General features: G+C 35.3%; 1 protein-coding gene across 2 annotated transcripts in view; it reads right to left on the reverse strand.

Annotated features, from left to right (window-relative positions):
- RSBN1 (round spermatid basic protein 1) overlaps window positions 1-25,115 on the reverse strand; it is a 42,936-nt gene that overhangs the window by 11,216 nt on the left and 6,605 nt on the right. The window contains exons 2-5 of one of the 2 annotated variants that reach the window (XM_024764873.1): window positions 19,237-19,462; window positions 17,582-17,699; window positions 2,710-2,847; window positions 2,254-2,396 (exon numbers count right to left, since the gene is read on the reverse strand). In XM_024764873.1, coding sequence (XP_024620641.1) covers window positions 2,254-2,396; window positions 2,710-2,847; window positions 17,582-17,699; window positions 19,237-19,462 — 625 coding nt within the window. Of the gene's footprint in view, window positions 1-2,253; window positions 2,397-2,709; window positions 2,848-17,581; window positions 17,700-18,788; window positions 19,463-25,115 lie in introns of both variants that reach the window. The other variant, XM_024764872.1, reaches the window with a different exon arrangement.

Here is a 25,115-nt window from a genome sequence, read left to right on the forward strand (position 1 = left end):
TGGGTGGGAATATAAATTGGTACATTTCTGGAAGTCAATTAGAAATGTATATATACTTTAAGCCTTTAGTAATTTCCACTAAGAAATAAACATGCACATGGCACAAAGATATTATCTACCTACCTACCTACCAACCAACCACCCAGCCAGCCACAATCAATGATGTGCCATACATGTTTAACAATTGGCTTTAGTGGAGGAGATGGCTCATTTGTAGCTGATATGCTGATTTGTGTGGTATAAATACTCACAACATGGCCAGTTTCAAGTTACTAATGTGACCTCACTCACTGTGGAATTGCGAGGCTAATAATGCCCTGTAAGCTGGTACAAACTGGCTCCAGCATACCACTGTCATGTCTGTCAAAACACCATTTATATTGAAAAAAATGCAAACAATTTACACTAATAAAGAATTGGTTAGGGCTTCCCTGGTGGCGCAGTGGTTAAGAATCCGCCTGCCAACGCAGGGGACACAGGTTTGAGCCCTGGTCCAGGAAGATCCCACATGTCACAGAGCAACTAAGCCCTGCGCCACAACTACTGAGCCCGCACTCTAGAGCCCACGCACCACAACTACTGAAGCCTGTATGCCTAGGGCCCATGCTCTGCAACGAGGAGCCACCACAATGAGAAGCCCATGCACCGCAAAGAAGAGTAGCCCCCGCTCGCTGCAACTAGAGAAAGCCCACATGCAGCAATGAAGACCCAAAACAGCCAAAAATAAATAAATAAATAAATTTATTGTAAAAAAATTAAGAATTGGTTAAATAAATCTTGATACAACCATACAGTCAAAACTATATAGTCAGTTAGAAATGATATGGCTGCATCTTAAATGATGATATGGCTGCATCTTAATAACATGTAAACCTAAGGGGGGGAAAAAAACAAGTTTTAAAGTAAACATCATGTAAAGAATGAGTTAATCCGTGTAAAAGGAAAATTTATGAGTATATATGGACCAAAATTTGAAAGGTTAATGTGCCTAAATGGGTGGGATTATAGATATTTTTTGCCTTTTTACTTTTTTCTATTATCATTTTTTTTAAGTTAATAATAATCAGGAAACAAACAATGGTCATTTCCTTTTGGGAAGGATTATAGAATAAAAAATGTATGCAATACTTCAGAATATCAACACTCATCATCATGATGTACAAAAACTGCTATGGTCTAGCAACGTACAGAAGTTTTGGTTTACTGCCATGTTCTACCATGCCACCACCTTGCATTCATAAATAGTTTTTACAAAGTATTTTCATGATTATCTCAAGTACCTAAGGTTATTCCATACTTAGCTCTAAAGGTTATTCCATACTTAGCTCTAGTATTTATTCTCCTGAGCTTTAAGGTAAGGTCTAGCCTAGTCCATTAAAACTCACTTTTGGGTACTTATTGTGAGTTGCTATTTTTTGAGTTGCTAATTTTCAGTCCCATTAAATGAGATTTTTTCATAGTCCTAGAATAAGTTAATCTACATTTGTTTTAAACAAAATAAATTTGTCTGAAACAATGTTAGGCCAATATGAATTGCTGTTAAGAGAATACATCATTGGTTTCATTCAGTAAATACTGATCACTTGCTATGTTAATGAAGACAGAGAAGAATTAGACTGTCCTCAAAAAGGTTAAAATGTATAGTAAAAACCAAAAACATGTAAACTGATCATTAATGAACAGAATGATGTGTGAGCACAGAGAAGAGAATGACTAAGTCTAAGGGAACAAAGAAAAGCTTCACAAAGGAAGTGACATCCAAGATAAGTTCTGAAAATTTGTCAAGAGTTTGCCAGGTAGAGAGGAAGATGGAGGAGGGGATGCCATTCCAAGTAAAAAGAGCAGTGCAAAAGCACAGAGTTGTGAAAGACCATGGTTTGGAAACTGAATTCAGCATGACTGGAGCAGACTAAAAGCAGATACACCTAGAAGAGATACTGTCAGGGCCAGATTAGAAAAGACCCTTGTAATCCACACAAAGGAGTTTAGACCTTTATCTTACAGGCAGTTAGGACCCAGGTTTTAAGAAAAGAAGTGAAAATTAAATTTGTTTTTTTGGAAGGATGCCTCACTCTGGTAACTGTGTAATGAGTTCACTGGACTAAGGAACTGACGGCTAGAAGATTTACTTAAGATAGCTCTTCAAATAATTTAGAAAAATGGTTTTGAAACTGTGCTCAAGTCTCAATCATCTCTATAAGCAACCAACTAAAAAAAAGTGCTTCTGTTTATTTGAGAAAAATAAATGTTTACCGTCGTCTTTTGAAGGGTGACTTTGGCATATCTGCTGTAGGGATCATCTGCTCTCCTGGCCTTACCCACATGATAGGCCCATCATCACTCTGGGACCTACACTGGAGTCGAAGGCTAGAAAGTGTACCCCAGGGCAAAGTCATCTGGAAGTCAGAAGAATAAGTCACGTTAAAAAAAAATTTTTAGACTATTTACAAGTTAACCCCTCACACCCAAAAGACAGCTCTAAGGAGGTTATTTTGTGTGTGTGTATGAAGAAAAAAATGTATTAGACAGTAATTTATATGTAAAAAAGAATAATTGAAGTTAAATATTTTATACCAATAATTTTCTAAACATTTCTACTCAAAACATTGGATAAAAAAATTTTAATAGATAAGATTAGCTTAAAACTTTTTAATGGAAAGTGTCCATTTAAGTAATGATCAGAACTTTAATAACCTGAAAAACACTCACTTTCAGAAATGGTGATTCTTCTAACATATCAAGGAACTCTGGGAAATAATCACCAACTTCTTCATCTACTGCTCCAACAAGACTTATCTGCCGCATAGGACCTGCTCGGTAGGTGCCACAGCAGTATGTCCTGTTGACCTGAGATAAAATGAAAGAGGGGGGAGAAAGGACTGAAGTACACTATAACATAAGAATCAGGATAGGGTATTATTTCCAATGTTGCTATTTCTTCTACATACTAAGAATTCAACGGTCAGTACCTTGGATAAAGTCAATAGTTACAGAAAGGCACCCTAGCACACTGACAAATACATTGATATATGAACCATAAACAGAAATTTCAAGGTGAAAGTTAGTCCATGGTCCAACGTCTCAAGGAAATACTGAAAACATTAAGATAAACTTCTCTGAGAATGATGATTTTTGAACTTTGTAAACACTTTCAAGTGATCTTTATAAGGAAAAAAAATCAGTAAATAAACAGTTAAACTGACAGGGCAGGGAAAAAAAATAGACTATTGTCAAATTAATCTTCCATATTCATTTTGTACTCCCTAGCTTGAAAGCCTTCACATCAGGCCAGATACCAGGTTCACTGTTATTAAATCCAATCTCCCAGTACTTCCATATAAGATCCTCCACCCTAGGCAGGCTGATATTTTTCTCTAACCAACTTACGCCATACTTGTATCTATCTGTAGTGATTTTTCTCTTGAATCTGCCCTTCTTGGAATGTCCTCTTTTCTGTCAACCTAAATCTTAACTTTCAAAGATGAGTTCAAGATTTTTCTTCTGAAAGCCTTCCTGATCTCCCTTGATAATCTAATGTTACCTGCAAGCATAGACGTTTTCTCTGTACCAACTCTAGTAAACTTAGGGCATATTCTATACAAATTTGTAGCCCAGGGAATCTTAACTTTCAAACAGAATCTACCAAGTGATTCAATACAAGCTGATATTATTATTCTAGTCATTTTCATGTATGTTCTTAATATTCCTACTCCAATTCGGAATAAATGTTTCTCAAATGTAGAGACAGATCCTGTGCATACAGATGACTAGACTAAAAATGCTGGATTCTAACCAGGATTTCCACCTTGGATCAGTAACCTAGCATTTTCTACCTCAGGTAAGATGCAGATTAGGTTGAAAAGCCTAACATACAATTATACATTTAAATGATGGGTTTCTATTGAAGAGTCAAAAAAAAATGTTTTTTTAAGAATCACTTCTTATTGTTTCAAATACCACCTCTTTTGCCTCAATAGAAAGCATAAATGACCGTCTAGTATTTCTTACACAGTTCTTTAGTGCTAGTTTTTTAGCAGCATTTTCAGAATCATCCCACTGTTTTTTTTTCATAGACAATTTAATGTCATCCCACACACACACTCACACCAAAAAAAGGTCTGAGATCTTGTTATCAAATAGCAGAGATTTCTTAATTCCTTACAAATCTTTCCCCAAAAATCTCTTTAGGTGATCCTTAAACAGCAACCGCCCAGGCCAGAATTACCTTGCACATATTTGTATGAATTACCTTCCATTTGCTTGTATGATCATCATGCTGTTAAAAGCCAGGGGAGGCAGTCTGGGAAAGAGGATGATTATGGGATATAGAGATAAGGAAGCTTTTCTAAGTAAGCATTATTCTAACCTTTCTAAGCCAAGCACCCTAAAACAACTAAAGCAGAATTTAACTTTAGTACAAGTTCTAGGAATAGTATGCTTTCAGGGCTAATAAAAGAAATACCAGTCTCCTCCAAATACCTCCCCCCAACTATTCCCAATTATCAGAAATTCCTTCCAACAAAGGCTTTCAAGCTATGTGGTAAATGTCCTAAAGATGTGTCACAATTTAAATCTCACATAACTTAAGAGACCAATCTTTAAGAAGTACACTGCCATGTGGTAGTTTTCACCAACTTATGTGGCCTACTAGCTTTGAGACTATAGAACTCTTAATGCATTATTAATTTGAAGAAATTCACATTACTTTAAATTCTGCACACAAAGTGAGACTGAATAAACATTTTTATACAGTACTCCGAGATTACCTAATTTAAGTACCACTAAATTCAATAGCACTGAACTCGAAGACAACGTAAAAATGCAAACACCTAGGATAATTAATATGTGACATGAATAAACATAAAGCATCCTTTCCTATTTGGAAAGAGAAAGTAAACCTGAAGAGGAGAAACTGCTGAATTTATGTCTGCTGAGTCTAAAAATAATCAGCCATTCAATTGTGGCCAAAAAACAGGTAATAGTAGTAAAGCTGATTAACAACAGTATCTATCACTTGTATAAAATAATTTAACAAATGTTAATGTTTGTGATATATTTAAAAAACTAACAGCACAACTTAGAAGATGGACAACATTTATGGCCAGAAATTCAACATGTACCAACAGTGTGACACTAATGCCAAACAAGCAAATTACTAACTATCCCCAGTATCTATTCTAACCCCCCCTTTTTTTTTAAGTAACAGAACTTCTTGGGCATATAGCTGCTTGGCAACTAAGTGTGGTCTATGACTAAGTTCTGGCCAATGAGATGTTAGCACAAGTCACATATGCAATTTCTAGAGCATATGTAATTAAGTGGCTTGCTCTCCATTTCCTCTTTCTCTCTTCTGAGGGCCAAGTTCAACCATGCACATGACAACACCAAAGGAAATGGCAAAACTTAAAGACAGAAGGAAAGGAGAATCCAAGATGACATCATGGAACAGAGCTGCTTACCTCTGCACTTGTTACTTGAGAAAGAAACTTATTTTGTCCTAGCTACTGTATGTGTGATCTCTCTGTTACGGTGGTTTAGCCTATATCTTGTATACTTTGTACTAAGGGAGGCAATACTCCATATTGCACAGATGACATCTGGAGCATTATCTCCTGCTCTGGGCTAAAAAAAAAAGTCTATTACAAGAGCACACCCGAAAGAGAACAATCAAGATGATTAGTGACTTGGAAATCATACAGATTGGAGGAAGAGTGATGAAATTAAAAATATTCCAAAAGTATTTGACTTGAAATGATTAAAGTGGGGACACAATAATCTTCAAATACTTGGAAGCTTATCACAGAAGAGTAGACTTATATAGCCTTAAATAAAGAACAAGAATTACAGGAAAGCCAGTATCATTCATTTAATAAAAGTTTACTGTATATTATATGCAGACACTGTCCTAAACACAGATACAGCAAACCAGACCCATCCTTGGCCCCTGGAAATTTACAGTCTAGTAGAGAGAGGCATATACTAAACAAATATTTAATTATGAACTGTGACAAGTCTTCAGGCACTTGTAGGACACTATAAAAGAGAACATGGGATGCTGATCTAGGGGATAAACTGTTCCTCAAAGTAACACTGAATTAAAATCTGTAGAACAAGTTTAACGGAAATAAAATCCCTTAAGCATCACCCTTTCCAGGGTCTAGAAAAAAGCTAGTGATGCTAAACACAGAAAACAAAAGAGAAAAACGAAGATGAGACTGGAGAAACAAGCTGTGGCTGGATTATGGAAAGCCTTGAAGACCACATTAAGAATTGGGGGAATCACTGAAGGATCTGAAGTAGTAAAAGGAAAGTTAATAGATTTGCCTGTGTGTTTTAGGGGGTGTGGGGGGCTTGGGGTTTGTTTTTGTTTTCTCAACGGGACACTGAAAGAGAAATGACTAATTAGGAGGTTTCTGTAATATTCCGAATAAGAAACAACCAACTAAGCTAATAACAGTGGAGTTGATTTTTTAAAGATTTGAAAAATAACCATAAGAAAATTGTAAGGACTTGGAGAAAGTTAGATATGATAGAGAAAAGAAAGGAGTGTCAAGGATGTCTTGCAGGTTCTGCCCTTTGCAACCACATAGAGAAAGCACTCTTCCTACTGGAGGAGAGGACCAAGTTTGGGTGGGGAGGTGGTATCTTCAGTTTGGGACATAATGAGCTTGCAGCGTGTAGTAGGCGAAATAATGGCTCCCAAAGATATTCAGGTCTTAATCCCTAGAACCTGTGACTGTTATCTTATATGGCAAAAGGACTTTTCAGCTGTGAATAAATTAAGAATTTGGAGATGGCAAGATATCCTGGGTTATCCAGGTGAGCCCAAGCGTAATCACAGTTGTCATAAGGAAGCAGAGGGAGATTTCACCACAGAGAGAAGGTGACTTGGTGATAGAAGCTGAGACTGTATTGATGCACTTTGAAGATGGAGGGAGGGAACACAAGCCAGGAAATAAAGATGGCCACTAGAAGTGGTGGTGGGGGGGGGACAAACAAACAAAAACCCCACAAAACAAAAAAACAAGCAAACAAACAAAAAGATTCTCCTTCAGAGCCTTCAGAACTGTAAGAGACTAAATTTTTGTTGTCTTAAGGTACTATGTTTGTGGTAATTTGCTGAAATCAGAAGAGATGGGTACTGAGGTTACAAATCCTAGTCATTGTCAGTAATCGGAACTTTAGTCTTAAGAGAGACCTGACTAGAGAAAATATGAAGTCCAAAGAACAGGGGTCTTGGAAAGCTCCAAATTAAAAAAAAAAAAAGGGAAAGAAAAGTTGACAAAAAACAATGTAAAGGAGTTGTTAAGTGGTCAGAGAGGTTGGAAGAAAACCAAGAGAGCACAGTATCATGAAAGTCAAAGTAAGAAAATACCTCAGGAGGAATTTGGTCAAAATGCTGCTGAGACTTCTACTACGATGCAGATATAAAATGCCCACTGGTGACCTTAGCAAGAGATGTTTCAGAGAAATTATGAGGGCAGAAACCAAACTGATGTGGAGATATGAGGAAATGGAGACAGCAAGTGTAGATAATTCTTTCAAGAAGTTTGGCTATGAAAGTAAGAAGAGTTTGTAGTTAGAGGGGGAAATAGGATCAAGGGAGAATTAAGATGGAAAGACTGAGCAACCCTCCATAGGTTGTATAAGCTTTCACCAGCAATATAAGAAAGTATGTATTGCCCCATAACCCCATTAACAGGATGTTATAAAATTTTTGGAGTTTAACAAATAAGTAAAAACTGTCATCTTAGTAGTTTTAATTTCATTTTCTTAGGAATGAAGTTGTATGTCTTTTCAGATAAGAGGATTAAAGGGCCATTTGTATTTCTTTTTCTGTGAAATGTCCATTTACAATGCTTGCTTATTTTTATACTGTGTTGCTAGTATTTCTCTTATCTATTTCTAGAGCTCTTTACAGTTTAGGAAGGTTAATTATCTGTTGGTGATATGAATTTATCTTTTGACCTTGTTTACAGTGATTTTTGTTTTTGTTTTGGTCATAGTTAGAAAGACCTTTGCCACTTAAAAGTCGTAAAAGAATTCCTTCATGTTTTCTTACATTTATGTCTCCATTTTCTACATTTAAATCTTTGATCCCATTTGGAATTTACTGCGGTATACAGTGATATGAATACTAAGATAAATTCTAGATATCCTGATGTCCCAACACTACCTTCTCTTGCCACCAATGATTTGAGATGCTATCATTTTTATATATCACATGCCTATATGTATTTGGGTCTATTTCTGGACTTTTCTGCTTCACTGAACAATGTTCATAAATAAGTATACACTTATTTAATAATTAAATCTTTAGAATGTATTGGTATCTGATAGGGCACTCCTCCATAATTGCTTTTCTTTTTCAAAGTTTTCCTGGCTGTTCTTGTCTGTTTATTTTTTCATACAAACTTCCAAGTCAGGTGACTGTCCCAGAACAAAACAACTATTGGTATTTTTATTGGGGTTATGTTCAATTTATAATTTAGGGGAAATCGTCATTTTGATGTTGGTTCTTCTTAGTCCAAGAATGTGCTATATCTTTCCATTTATGTCTTCTCTTGTGTGATGTTTTAATGCTAACACAAAGAGTTTGGTAAAGGTGAAGAAGACTGCTAGTTAAACAAGGCAGACAGAACATATGATTTATTTATATTCCTTATCAAAACCCCACTCAAGTGAGAGTAAAATAGAAAGCCTATAAATTCCAGAAGCTCAAACAGAACAGAAGCAAAAATGATAGATACAAGCTATCAAAACATTTTTTGAAGGTTAAAAAAACGTACAGGGGAATTAGCAGAAGGAGAACTTTGAACACTGAGTACCTGTATAGAAGATACCCAAAAAGCTAGTTCGTGCTACAAAATCATCGAAAGGCTAAGTATCACAGAAGGTGGGTAACCAGGCATAGAACTAAAACAAAGGAGATGGGTTTGAAATCTGTTTAAGAGTCAGTCAGACCCCTCCACTTACTTACCTTCCACCTCCCCCTCCTATACTCTTTCTTATCCTACCTATTTTGTGGAGAAAGTTAACCAGAAGACTATAGAAACAAAAATACCAGGCACAAGTATGGAAGAGACCCAGTATACTGAAAAGAGGGAATTAAAATGCCACATATTTTAACGATGAAATCACCTACCTACTTTCATAGTTCACCTCCAAGAATTCTAGCAGACAAGGATATAAGCTACTCTGCTCCTCTGGCAAAAATGTGGTGGACTCTCAGCTGTAAAAATTAAAAGCCCCAAAGAAAAGACCTCTAAATGCTGATACTGGGAGCTTTTCTACAATGATATGGCCAGATTCCCTACCCAGTCATCAAATGATAAGTCCTATTATAAGTCCTACAGAGTTTCTAATCAGTTTTGTACTGACTCATGTTTAAATATAAACAGATCACCAGATGTTTGAAGAAAATAACTAACATAAACAGAAGATTAAGACAAGCAAAAACGAACTTGATGAAACAGACACCTTAGAGCATAAAAGAAAATTTCAAAACAAGAATAATTAATATCATCAGGGAGATGAAAGAAGACATTGCATCCATGAAATAAAAACAGGAAAGTTTTTTTTTAATGAAAAAAACAAAAAATAAGAACAAGCTCTTAAATTCAAAGTATTACAGCTGAAATAAATCAACAGGAGAAAAAGAAGATAGTAAAATCTCCCCAGAAAGTAGAATAAAAAGACAAAGAAAAATAAAAGGAACGATAAGAAAATTAAAGGTTTAGCCAGGAGGCCTAACACCCAACTCAAAAGTTTTAGAAAAAGAAGACAGGAAAACTGAGGTAAGGAAATTAACAAAGAAATAACAGAAAATTTACCCAAATGGAAGGATATGCATTCCCACATTGAAAAAACCTAAACGTTCAACAGAGTGAATAAAAAAAAGACTCATTCCAATGAGATTTGAGAAAATCACAGAGGTTGCAGGTAGCTTTCAACTACACTGGTGATGCTTTATGCCTTGGGCCAGGTGGCAAGAACACAGGTGTTTGTTATTATTCTTTACCCCCTTTATATGTCTGAAATATTTCATAAATTAAAAGTCAAAAAACAACAACAAAAAAGACCCATTTAAAGACACATTATTCTCAGTGTTTTAAAATTGTATAGGAAAGAGATTTTGAAACTTCCAGAGAGAAAAAAACAGGACAACTTGACATTGGATTTCTCAGTAGCAGCACTAGAAGCTTAAATAAAGACAGTGGAGTAACACCTTTTATCTGCAGAAAAATGACCTCCAACCTAGAATTCCACACCTATCTGAATGACCAATCAAATGTAACGGTAGAAGAAAGTCTTTTCAGACATGTGAGGTCTCATCTGAGTCACTGAAATGAGGCAAAAGAATAGTCATGGAATCCCAGAAGAGGAGAAAAAGGCAAACAGAAATCCCAGGATATACATGTATAGGATACGTGGGATATATACAAGATATACCAATACATCTCAGGATAGACCTCTAAATATATTCTTACTTCAACGCAGTAATATTACAAAACTGTAAACATGTTAAATGTCCAAATACAGGAGAATAAAGTGATATAGTCAAACAAAAAAAAAAATATAGTGGTTAAAATGAATGAACTAACTAGAATTACATGTATCAACATAATTCTCAAAAGCAATGTTGAACCAAAGCAATCTGTAGAATGATACATGCAGTATACTATTTATAAAGTGTTAAATCACACAGAATTGTTATATACAGTTTATACATTCATACATGCATAGCAAACTATTAGAAGATATATAGAAATGATAAACCTCATATTCAGAATAAAGACTGACTTCTGGGGAGAAAAAAACCATTCTTTTAATAAAAATAAAGGAAACATATAAAGCAGGAATTCACTAAAAATCACGTGCAATTTTCTTTGTATGGGAATGGAAGGGGTAAAAATGGGATGGGGGTGAGTTAAGGTCCTAAGCAAATGGGTATAGAGTTTCTGTTTGGGATGATGAAAAAGTCCTAGAAATGGATAGTCGTGATGGTTGCACAACACTGCAAAAGTATTTAATGCCCGTGAATACTTTAAAATAGTTAAATAGTAAATTTCATGCTATGTATACTTTGTGACAATTTTTTTAAAATCCTAAACAAGGTGAGGGATAGAATCCAGAACACAGGCAGAAGGATTAACTTCTGAGGAGGAAGTGAGATAGCTTCTCTATCATTAACAGGAGGGAATGCAGAAAAGATGTATACAGACAAAAATTCTAAACAATCATCATGAAGAAAAGGCAAGCAAGTTGACCAAAGGAAAGAAGTTTCCTACACAATGTCGAGGGCCCACTGGAGGCCTTATGAAATGTTATGAAGAGACAAGCTCCTGAATAAATATCAATCGAAAACTGATTTTCAAAAACATTTGCACTAGGTAGAAGTTAGACAAGATTATCTCCAAAAGCCCTTGGTTTATGATTCTATGAAATTCTAAGAGGATTGTATCTACTGGTCAAATGAACGGAATGTGAGTATTGGTAGATGGCATACAGCTTAAAACAGTGTTTCTTAAACTTGCCTGATCATAGGAATTGAATCACTTGAGGTATTTATCTCAGGTGTCACTCCAGACTTAATGAATCAAAATTTCCAGGAATGGAACCTGAGATTCTAAATATGTGTTTGGAACTAGCAACCCCAGATTATTCTTAGGATCTGGCATATTTGAGAAACTCTGGCCTGGAAATGGCACTGAAAGCAAAGAACAAATTGAGTTCTATCACTTCCCAAAGAATGCGTTGGGGGCACAGTGGAGGAAGAAGTAAGTGTAATGAGGATTGGAGGGAGGTAAGTAGAGAGCAAAAAACAAAAAAAGTAAGGCTGCTGTGGAAGCAAGAGACATAATGCCAAACAGGGAAAACTCAATCTTGAGTAAAATCAAAAGGTACAGTGGGTAGGGGAGGACAATTTGTACATAGGGGGACAATGACTATAAGAAAATAGTCATTAGCTTTGCATGTGTTAAATTTTTAAATTTATTTATAATATCTATAAAAGTTTAAAATTTGAATATATATATTGCTCTGTGTCCATACATATGTAGTCCTTTAGATTAGAAACTAAACTTTACAAAGTTATCCTATAACAATTGCTGAGTGTTAAATAAGCTCAGCTGTGCTCCCAATAATACACCTTTTAATAAGGATAGCCATAAATCAGTTAAGATAGCCACTCTGCTCACAATAGAAAAAACTTGGAATCAACCAACATGTCCTTTAGTAAGTGAATGGATAAATAAACTGTGGTACATCCAGACAATGAGATATTATTCAGCCCTAAAAAGAAATGAGCTATCAAGCCATGAAAAGACATGCAGGAACCTTAAATGTATATTACTAAGTGGAAGAAACCAATCTGCAAAGGCTACATATTATATGATTCCAACCATATGACATTCTTTTAGAGTTGAAACAATGGAGACACTAAAAACATCGGTGGTTGCCAAGGGCTGGGAGAAGGGGAGAAAGAGAAGAATTAGGCAGAGCACAGAGGATTTTTAGGGCAGTGAAAATACTCTTTATGTTAGTATAATGATGGACACATTATCACTATACGTTAGTCCAGACCCATAGATTGTACAATACCAAGAGTGAATTGTAATGTAAACTATGAACTTTGGGTGATTACGATGTGTCGGTGTAGGTTTAGCAATTGTAATGTATGTACCATTCTGGCAGGGGGGGTATGTTGATAGTGGGAGGAACTATGCATATGTGGGAGCAGGGAGTATATGGGAAATCTCCATACCTTCCTCTCAATTTTGCAGTGAACCAAAAACTGCTCTAGAAAACAAACAAACAAAACTTCTTTTTAAAAAAGAAAAACTTAGAAGAACACCAAGCTAGAAATACACAATACGGAAGAACCCTGGAGGAGATGATTGTTTAAAAAACAGAAAGGAAAAAGCTAGCCAGCAATCTTCCTAACCTTGTGACCTGTGAACAGAAAGACATTCCCACTTTAAAAATATAGCAGTGTGAGTCAAAATGAGTTTATTATAAGCTGTACTTAGAATGAGAAATAAAAACCCAGAACCTACCATTTTTATACTGCTTTATAAAGTCAGCTACCTAAAATATTTATTTTTCCTTTTATGTAACACACTGATGTGCAGCTCCTTAAGAGTTTCGAAGTTATTTACCAAGCTACAAAGCATCTACTAGTTCTACTCTCTTAATTAGTAGTAGCAGTACACTATAACATGTTAATTATGATACTCAAAGATGGGGAACACCTAATAAGCCCATTTTAAGCCTTACCACAACACACAATGAAGAAATAACATTTGCTGATTTTCTCTGGAACAGCAGACATTACCATTTTATAGCAGTAACAGTAACAGTTGTAAGAACTTCAACTACCACCTGAAGTTAAGAGGATGATCTTCGGTAAAAGACTTCAATATTATACATATGGAGAAATTTGTTTTTTAAAAAAGCAGAACTTAAAATACGCACATCTGCTAGATAAAGAGAACAAAATCCTATTATGCTAGACATATTTGTAAAATCAATCCCCTCCCTCCCCTACCACATACCCTTCATCTCCATATACGACCTTCAATTACTTAAGATACTATAAGGTGAAATCAGTCTCAGATGGTGATACTTAAAACAACTCCCCATTTAATTTCACATATATTTTAGTGTTGTTCGTTGCTTCTATTTGCAATTCATGTATAGAATCTAACACTTATAGCCTTGCTGATTCTTGGACCAGCAACATCAACATCATCCAGGAGCTTGTTAGAAATGCAGACTCTAAAGCCCCAATCCAGACCTACAAAATCAAAATGTGCATTTTATAGGCACATTAAAATTTGCTAAACCCTCACCTACAGGATTAAACACCATCCAAAGACAGAGGAAAAAACAATTCCTCTTTGAAGGTCTGCCACTATTTAACCTTGGGAAAGGTCAACCAAAACGTGACCTTCCTCATCTATAAAACAAAGGCTTGGAAATGGCCCCCACCTACTCTAAAATCCTTTTAGTCCATAAAATCACCAGAAGAATATCTGAATTTTCAATCCGTTTATCAGCTGCCACAGGATTTTTATAAGGAGAGCTAAGGATTGCATACTTATTGCAGAACTATCACACTTCAAAGTTGAAAACCATTTTAAAAAGTTTTCAAGTAGCCAATAATTACAAGATATAACAGCTAAGCAAAAAAAAAAAAAAATTTCTAAGTGAACACTAATTTTTCTCTATTAACTGACCAAAAGATTCCACAAACACTTAAAACTTTTTGGTCAAAATTGTTATTAACCAATGACTATTTAAAACTTAATTAGACCTGAATAATCATACAGAATTATAAAAATACCATACTGTATCAATACATATGTAGTCCTTTAGATTGGAAACAACTTTACAAAGTTATCCTGTATCAACTGCTGAGAGAGAAGAAATCAAATTTGAGGATCAGCTCGGTGCTTCAATTGCTATTTATCATGAACTTACCTCTTTTGGTGTTAAAACAATTGAGTTTTATAGAACAGTAAAAGAAAAAAAAACCACCTCTATGTGCATCCTAGCTTTGTTACTACAATAATTTAAAAATATAAAAGTAACAGAAGCTGTAATTTTTCTTGCACAAAACAAACTTACATTTTACTTCCTCCAGATAGAACAGGTGAGTTCTCAAGTAGTACTTCTCAAACCTTAATATGCATATGAATCACCTGAGGAGCTTGTTAAAATGCAGATTCTGATTCAGAAGATCTGGGTAGGGGTCTGAGAGTCTGCATTTCTAGCAAGCTCCCTAGTGATACCAAATTTATTCATAGAGCAAGTAGCAAGCTTCTAAAAAAAAAAAAAGCATGATTTACAGTATTTAGATGGTCATTGTTTGCAAAGCACCAGTCTTGATAATGTGTCCAATTAAATTCCTAATTAAGCAACATAACACTTTTCTGTCCTCACTTGACCCGTAATACGGACATGATATTTAAGCCCTCCATCATTCTTAATATCTAGAAAACTTATCCATAACCTTCCTTCTACCTCTCTTTCTTTTTGATCTTTTCCCATGCTCCTCATACATGTGGGTGCATCACAGAATTCCATTCATAGCTTCATCTCTTCCATTTCTAATGCTTTCCCTGGACCACCTACATGCAATGGTCCAACTTCTGCATCTCCGGCCTAGATGTCTCCCAGTCTTAGATCCATTTACTCAACTACCTGACAGACATTTCTGTTAGTCTTCACAAGTACCTCAACATAAAATATCTCAAACTGAACTCATCAATACCTTACACTCCTAGAAACCAACTTTTTCAACCCTGTATTGACTTTGTGACCAGCACCACCATCCACCCATTTGTCCAAACCACATTTTTTTAAGACTCCATCCTTCTCCCTCATCAAGTGCAATTAATCCCATGTTCTAATTATTTCTCAAATTTCATGTCTTCCTCTCTAATGTCAATATCAGTCTGGACATGGATCATTTCCGATCTAGTTACCACAGTAACTGGTTTAACCAGTCTTCTTGCTTCCAATCTCATTTTCCTCCTCAATTCCACCCTTCAGACTACTGTGTAATCTTTGCAAACATAACTTGATAGCTTTTCCCTATTAAAATTCACCAATGATTCCCCATTACCTTTGGGAAAAAGTAATAACTTTTTTTAGCACATCATACAAAGCTCTTCACAATTCTGATTTTGTCTCTCTCTCCAGTGTTAACTCCCCTTAACAGTCAGCATGTACTCTTGCCATGTCAAGCTATTTGCAGCTCCTTGAAAGTGCCACATTCTCTAATGACTCCATGTGTTTGCATAGGCCATTATTTGCTTTGCTTAAAATGCACTTATTATGCTAAGTAATCTTCTTTAAAGACTCTACTCAAGCATCACAATCTTTAAAATGCCTTTTCCAATCACTTCAAGTCTGAGTTAGGTAACACCACAAACTGTGCTCCCTCTATTATAAGGTTTTGCCTGTATATACCTCTATTCTAGTATTTATCAAACTATATTATAATTGCTGGTTTATTCATCTCTTCCACTAGACTGAGCTCATCAATTAGTCCTTTTAAGAACAGATTGTGCAGTACACGGTAGGTTCTCAATATATGTTTGCTGAATAAACTGTCTTGAACTATAGTCATGAATAATTATCATGGCTACATATTTAAACTATAAATAACTTCTATTAACTGTGTCTATAGCGTAATAAACTTACCTCGCTTTATATACAGGCTTAACAGAACTTCATAAGACTTCACAAAACACAGAATTCCTAACGTATTCACTTAATTCCCAACAATCTAAAGTTATTTGTGAAAAATAATAGAATAGCTTTCTGAATATTGTGTTAAACTGAGTTATTTTAATTTCACTGACCAGAATGTTTAGACAAATAAAACATCAGTCTCTTCTCCAATGTTTAGACAAATAAAAGCACTAGTCTCATATTCCAATGAGGGAAGGAGTATGGTAAAACAATGTATCAATTGTTCAGGTGGCTTAGGTTTGCATACTATTTCTTTTTCTTTTTAGGGGGTGGGTGTACCCCCACGGCTTGTGGGATCTTAGTTCCCCAACCAGGGATTGAACCCAGGCCCTTGGCAGTGAAGCTCTGAGTCCTAACCACCGGACTGCCAGGGAATTCCCTATTTCTATATACTAGCTACATGACCATGTATAACAATGAACATCTCCAAGCCTCAGTTTCTTCAATGGAAAACAGATAAAATTGCATACCTACCCCACAGATTATTTCAAATATTAAGATATGAATGTGAAAGCATTTCTATAAACCATGAAGTGCTAAACAAATCTGAACTACTGTATTAGCTTCCATCCCAACGTATGCCGAAGATTCTAGTTGCAAAATAGTTTCATGGGCTACAACAACCTCCTATACGCACCCCGTATGTCTCTCCAATGACTAAAAATTCATAAATAAAATTAAGTTACCGGATCACCAGAGCACAAGACTTACTTAATAGTCCTCAATATTCTTATGTGGTTGAAGTAATTAATGATATTTAACTTAATAATAAACTGATATGTTCTTAAAAAGTGGTTATTTTATAAATCTCAAAGTAAATCTCAAGGTAAGTTGTTGGTACAGTCATTTAAATTTCAGCTCCATTAAAAAAATTAATTGGAGGACAAAAATCAGCAGGGAATATTTAGAGATATTTTCTTCTATTAACTATTTAGACTGGGTACTGTCTATTGACATATAAGCTTGATCCTCTAGAGACTAATATGAAAGTTAAAAGGTCACCATTACAAAACCAAGACTTTCTTTCCCCCCAAGTTTCTGGCTTATTTCTCAGATATGCTTGCTGGTCTATCAATTAGAAGAGAAAATTTGCTGCATTTTTCTAAACTAAAAAAATGATAGAGCACATTAATTCTGCTCTCAGCAATATCTTTCTTTGTTAAATAGGGACTTAGGAGGATTATGGACTATATTAAAAGAACTGTTTTCAGTCCCTTTTCCAATATTTATAAAAATAGGATTCCTTAACTTTCAAAGGGCAAAACTCCTTTAAAAAAAGAAAAAACAAAATCTACTACAAAAGTCAGCACTTCGGTACCTGATTGTGGTAACAAGGCCAAAATCCAAGACGAAGCCCTTTATTGCACATCGTGTTCCAACATCTTGGGCAGCCCCGTCTTGCGACCTCTCCAGATTGGCTGCTCCTGCTCTCTCTACTGCAGAGAGAACTTCAATTAGAGAAATTCTGAAGCTCGTAAATCTAAACTGGATACTCCCCTCATTGGAGGTAAGGATGGTAAGAATCACTAAAGAAATTCAAATTAGAGAAGGTTTCATATATATCCAAGTGGCTTGAAACCACTGTAATGCAGGCAGCTGAGAGTCTTATTATGCAAGTCTATTCACCTAAAAAAAAAATCTTAAGGAAAAGAATGGCAGCAAATTATTAGATAACCTGAAAAAATAGGTTATATAATCATAAATCTCTAAAGAGGAAATATTCTCCACTAAACCTGTGTAGAATTTATATCTTATAATACCAACTTATAGCTGACCATTCATGTTCATAATCCTTATGAGAAAAGCAAGCAAGAAAAAAACTAGGACACATTATCAACCACTTTTCATGCCCTAAAATAACTTCATTGAAAAAATGATTGGTTAAAAACCACTGGTTAGGAAGGAGAGGTTTCCCTGCTGACTTAAGCCTAGCTGCCTAAGCAAGGCTTTAGAAAATGTCTTCACCTACAACAGTGCAAAGGCAGAAGGAGCAGAGGCTATGGCGGTCTTCCTAGTGACACTTCCAAGTCACATAAATGGGGTATGTTTCTGGGACAGACTGCCAACAAGTTACTGAAAGAAGAGAAACAAGAACAGCAAAAACCTGACAAATAAACAGGCCAATGCCCTCATGTGTTTTATTATGACATAAAAGGTAAGTCTTAACTAAAGTTACCTTGAGGCTATCAGATCGAAATCACATCCTCCATACTAACATTATCCAATTTGTGAAAAACTGAATTGGTTTTCAAGCTGATTTTCCACAAAAATTTGTTCCACAAAAAATGACATAAAACATGTATAAAACATTTCTTAGACCAAGCAAGTAAGAAGCCACATCCCAAAGAACTTCAGGAATTAAGATTTTTCAATCAGAGTTATAAAAAAACAATTTTAACCACTTTTACCACCATGAATTTTAATCAAAAGTGTTCTGGTATGTGCTATGCAACAGAATGAAGTTAAAACTTTTGAGATACTGTAACCTGTATTTACTAAATAATTTAACAATGATTTTACCTTACCTGAGTGTGAAAATTTGAAATGGTGGTTGTTTCAATATCTTTCTTGCCCAGAATTTCCATTTTCACTGGAGTGTTGGGGAAATTAAAAGCAAAGTAGTCCAAGAAGTCTGGGAGATAAGCGGCCGCTCCATGCACTATTGCTAAAGCATAGTAAGCAGCATTTTTCTCATTTTCACTGAATGTCAAAGCAAGAAACTCCTCAGAAAATCTCTCCATCTCCATTGGAGACAAAAATGAGAGTTCATCCATGTAAGCATGAAGGACAAGAGCACCACCATTGGACTGGTGTTCCTCATGAATAAAGTTGCTAAATTTAGTACCTGTTTTTAAGAAATTTCTACGAATAGAATGTTCCTGGTGAGTCATAAAAGGTGTTTGTACTCCCTGGGGTACCCGATATTCTTGCATGCCCAAATTTAATCGACACAGCTGTTCATCTTTCAGATACCTGAAGGACTCCTTATTAACTCCTGAAGTGCTATTTATTTGTCCTTGGGTGAGGATTTCCTTACTGATGCGGGTCAGGCCAGCACAGATGGTTTGTACTTCCTTATTGTACATTTTAAGGCGTCTTCCTCGCATATCTTCTCGGTGTTTCTTTTTCTTTTTCTTCTTTATTTTCTTCAAGACAAAATCATCAGCTCTCTGGGTTTTACCATTTTCATCTGGTGTTTCTGGCCACAATAATTAAAAAGAAGTTAGTTGCTAGGCCTTATGTCAACATACAAGCTTCTTAAGGTATGCAATCTCAAATTAAATAGCCTACTCTCAGTTTCTCTGAATTTGCCACTATAATTTACATGTTTATAAAATGAATGAGACAAAGATCTTAAAATACAAAAACATTCTGGATTGAAAATTATGCTAAAAAGTAGGTAATGCAAAGGTAAGCATATAACAATATGACTTAAAATCAAAACTAAAGATAATATCCAAATAATTTCACATATGCCATATTGTATGGAATATCTGTTCAGGAACCACTGTAAAATCTAAATTAAAGCTCACCATATTTTGCTGTTTGTCTACAAGTTACTATGATATATACAGGCGAATCAAAGACAAATTAAGCTGTTAAGACACCATTTTGCCTAACAAATTGGCAAGACTGGGGGTGGGAAAGAATTCTTATACACTGTTGCTAGAAATATAAACTGGTACAACCTTCATGGAGGGCAATTTGGTACCCCCAAAATGAATATGCACCAAAGCCTTGGAAATATTTATAACTCTTGGTCCCATAAATTCCACCCCCAAGTAAAAATTACCCAAGAAAATAACTAAGAAAAGTTAACATAAAGATATCCATGACAGTGTTATTTAGGGAATCCCCTAAATGACTAAAAACAGAATATGGATTAAACTCTGGTACTTACATACTGATAAAATACTACCCAGCCATTCTAAATTATATTATAGGTAAAAAGAACTGACAAATTACAAGGTTATGAAATGTTTACATTGTCATGCTTCCAGAAAGCCTTCTCTAACAACTCTTTCCCACCCCATTTGGATAGCTACTCCTACTATGTGCTTCCTTAATACTGTACTTCCCCTATTACAGCACTTAACACATTAATTTTCCACCTTTCCTCTAGACTGTAAGCAATCTAAGGTCAGTGGTATATATCTTACCTTTCTTTCCAGAGCATCTAACATATGTATAATCTGATCTTACTTTTATAATATTAAATATTCATTCAAACATTATTAAGTACCTACTATATGCCAGAGACACTGCTGAGCACTAGAGATACAGTGTTGACAGAGACAGATATGATCCCTACTCTCTTGGACCTTATAATCTATTTGGACTTCAAAGAGAAAGTATCAGTATGCTACTCTAGATGCTGGGGAAGCTCTCTTTAGGAGATGACATTTAGGCTGAGTCCTAAATAATAAGACAAGCCAGGCATGTTTTCTAGGGAAAAATATTCTAGAGAGAAGCAAAGGACCTAAAGAGAAAAACGTATGACTTATCTATATATATTTCATATATACACAACACAGAAAACTATCTGGAAAAATATACACCAAGGTATTAATGCTAGTTATCTAGGCCGGTAGGATTATAAATGTCTAGCTTTCTTCTTTTTTGCTTACCTATATTTTCTAATTTCTACAATAAACATACATTACTTTTATAATTTAAAATATTACTTTTAATTTTTAAAGGATTATCACAGATTGATAAACCCAAAATAGAATGGCATCTTTATTTACTAGTTGGGAAATAGTCCCAGCAAGAAATATTCAGGATTAAATAACAGGTATAGTCCTCACCAACCTTCAAGCTTGGTGTGGTATTTATTGTATAGAATTTATCCACCCAAAAACAGTACTTCTGACATGATTCAAGTAATTCAGTGTTAAGACAGATACTCCAATTAATCCTATTACTACATCTGGGAAGAACAAGTTCAATAACTTTTACAGTAAATTTACTTGGTATAATGTGTAAATATATGACAAATTGTACCACTCAATACAAAATCATTCCAAGTCACCAGACATTACAGAAATTATAAAACCTTCTAAGGAAAATATTTAAATGTACAAGTCAGACTTTAAAGTGAGTGTACAGATACCAGATGACTTTCATTCTGTTTAATATTTGATTTTAAACAACAAAAAGAAAGCCCTTCATTTGCAAGCATCACTTATAGGTAAACTGAAATCATATACCAAAATATAATGTAATTAGATTGTTTAAAGTGGCAAGAGGAAAAGCAATCTTTTATTTTATATGTAACTAAATCTTTGAGAATTCTTAAAATACGTAGTAACAGTAATTTGTATTTCTTACCAGATAAAATTAATCTAAATACTTTTCCCATATATCAAATCAGTAATTTGGGCAATTCTCCCAAGCAACTAAATGTTAATGCAATTAAATATAAAGGTTAGACCAATTTTAAAATAGTCATCTAATTACCCTCTGCTAAATGTTTTGGCAATTTCACAGGGAAAAAAAAAAAAAGCAAAGAAAGAGAAAGAAAAAGAAAAAATACCTATGAATAGATAGGTTATTTTAAGCTTCAGAGGAGGTATTTGGTATGCAGAAGATGAATTGTGACCTAGATCTGCCACTGAAATTAACACCAAGAAGGAGCTGCCTTGATTGTAACACATTTTCTATACTACTATCAGCTTACCAATGGTATTTCTATCATGGCCAAGGCTCTGTGGGTTTCATTCCAAAACTCATTTATATGAGAACCATTTAATTAGTCTAACACAACCCATCTCAAAAAAAACACTGCACAAAGAAATGAAAAGGGCCTTAAATTGATTGTAATCTCATATTTCAACATAAAAGTCTAAAATATGAAATAAATTTCAATCTCCTCAATCCTATTTTTCAAATTTTGATTCTTATCTAAGGCTGAGATAAAGCTTGCCTTTGTTTATACAGAAATTTGAGACTACTTGTATCACACTAGCTAATGAATTTCCATGAATAAACAAAATTTATTTTTGAATTATTGTGATGGCAACTAATTGAGAATGGCATACATACACAAAGTTGTTAAAGGTTATTACAGTAAGTTAGTCACCGTTGCTTTAGAAGAATGATACTGGGGTTGTCTTTCCTAGCATTAAAAATATTATTTAAAAGAAAGTCTTTGCAATAAATATTTCAAATCAATGTTGTATACCTTAAACTTACATAATGTTGTATGTCAATTATATATCAATTTTTTAAAAAAACCAATGTCTCAAGTCTTCACAATCTTTCCATTTCTGGTAGAGTGTTTTTAGCTTTCCAGAGAATGTATTCAGGAAGTAATATTTTGAGTATTTCCCTACAGTGCAGAAGTGAATATTTATTGACATCAGTTCTTTTATAGAAAAAGAGCCAAGATACACTATATCTGTGATTAAGGAAAGCTTTCACATATCAAACTGTGAAATTAAATATAAAGAGAAGTATGTAACTCTACAGAGGAAGATACAAACATTTGAGAGATAAATTGCTGGCTGTCTTAAAAAAGGTCATTATAACTATAGATTAATACATGACACTATCAATAAAATCCTCATATGTGCTAATACCATTAATATTATCAGCTATTAAATAGTATCATTTATTTAACATCACTATTGAAAGCTTTCATTAATGAAAAAAAAAATTACCTTTCCACATTACAAAACTTAAGTTCATTAACACCATTCTTATGTTTGAATTACAGCTTAGAACTGAAAAATACATAATATCCTCACTTCCTAAAAATTATGGTGGATAAGCAAAAGCAAAACAATTATAATTTTTTATATTTTATTAATCATAATAAAGAATAAAGGCTAAAGTTTTATTTTCTGAAAGTAAATTCTCTTTGGTCTTATTAAAAGTTCTTCCAGCTCCACATAACATCCTGACTAAAAAGGAAAAACAAAAAACTGCAGATCTGGAAGCCATCATTTTAGTAAATCACTGTACAGTTACAACACTGCCTTACTTTACCTGCCACCCCTCTAATTATGGTGTTTAAGAGTGATTGGCTAGATTTGAATCCCTGTCCTACCACTTCCTAGCAGTATTACCTTTTGCAAGTTAATTTCTTTGTACCTTGTTTCTCATTAGTAAAATGGGGGAAAACAACAGTACCTCCTCATAAAATCAGTGTGCAGAGTAAATGAAACAAAGCATATAAGTATTTAGAATAGTCCCGGAACATGACAAATACTCAACACATGTTAACTGCTATTATTACTGCAAAAAGTTTAATTGTAGAGGCAGTAGAGTATGTTATTGAAGAGCAGATGCTTTTACGGTTAGACACACCCAGGTTAATGTCCCAGCTCCACTACTCACTAAGACCTCTGGGCAAGCTCATAAATCTCCTTAAACTTTTACCATCTAAAATGTTATTAATGCTAGTATCTATTTCAGAGTTATTGTAAGAATTAAATGAGACAATGAATATAAAGCCCTCATCTCAGTATTTGACACACAATTAAGTCCTCCCTCACCATTTTTATCATTTTCATAATAATAATATTTGATAACATTCCTTGAAATAATTGGCAATAATTCTGGGATATCAAAACTAGAGCTAGAGGGAGTTCCCTGGTGGTCCAGTGGTTAAGAATCTGCCTTCCAGGGACTTCCCTGGTGGCGCAGTAGTTAACAACCCACCTGCCAATGCAGGGGACACGGGTTCGAGCCCTGGTCCAGGAAGATCCCACATGCCACAGGGCAACTAGGCCCGTGTGCCACAACTACTGAGCCCCCGTGCCACAACTACTGAAGCCTGTATGCCTAGAGCCCGTGCTCCGCAACAAGAAGCCACCGCAATGAGAAGCCCATGCACCTCAACGAAGAGTAGCCCCCACTCGCCACAACTAGAGAAAGCCCACACGCAGCAACGAAGACCCAACGCAGCCAAAAATAATTAATTTTTTTAAAAAAAGAAAAAAGAGGGCTTCCCTGGTGGCGCAGTGGTTGAGAGTCCGCCTGCCAATGCAGGGGACACGCGTTCGTGCCCCGATCCCGGAGGATCCCACATGCCGCGGAGCGGCTGGGCCCGTGAGCCATGGCCGCTGAGCCTGCGCGTCCGGAGCCTGTTTTCCGCAACGGGAGAGGCAGCAAAAATGAGAGACCGGCGTACCGTAAAAAAAAAAAGAAAAGAAAAGAAAAGAATCCGCCTTCCAATGCAAGGGACGCAGGTTCAATCGATCCCTGGTCGGGGAGCTAAGATCCCATATGCCGCGGGGCAACTAAGCCTGCATGCCACAACTGGAGAGAAGCCCACACCCCGCAAGGAAGATCCCGTATGCCACAACTAACACCCGACACAGCCAAATTAATTAATTAATTTAAAAAGAAAACTAGAGCTAGAAATTATCAACCCAGAGTACAATGAGGTGGACCACAGAGAATCACATTAAAAGGGGAAAAATCTCTGAAAGAGGGAAGAAAACTATTATTCATCAAGTGTTTGCTAGGGATCATGTATGTTACCTCATTTTAATCTCCAAACAAACCAGTGAAGTGGATATATAAATCCTTTTTACGGAGATAAAAACAGAGCTTGAAACAAGATATGTTACCTATATTAGGTCACAAAGGTAACAGGTGACAACCTACATTCAAACTCTTACCTGACTCCAAAACTCTTCTTTCTGCCTTCTCTATCTACTCCCCTTAGGTGATCAACTAAAATTATCTAATTACAACTAATGGACTTGAGGTGGCTTGGAAAAGCCTCCAATAAATGGAGCATCACTACATTCAACAAATAATTTACTGAGTGCCCACAACAAGATAATCCTACATAATCACAAAAATAACATTATTTAGGTTATGCAAAAAATGTCCTTAAA

This window comes from Neophocaena asiaeorientalis, unplaced genomic scaffold (assembly GCF_003031525.2).
Source record: "Neophocaena asiaeorientalis asiaeorientalis breed wild unplaced genomic scaffold, Neophocaena_asiaeorientalis_V1.1 scaffold62, whole genome shotgun sequence".
Lineage (NCBI taxonomy): Eukaryota > Metazoa > Chordata > Mammalia > Artiodactyla > Phocoenidae > Neophocaena > Neophocaena asiaeorientalis.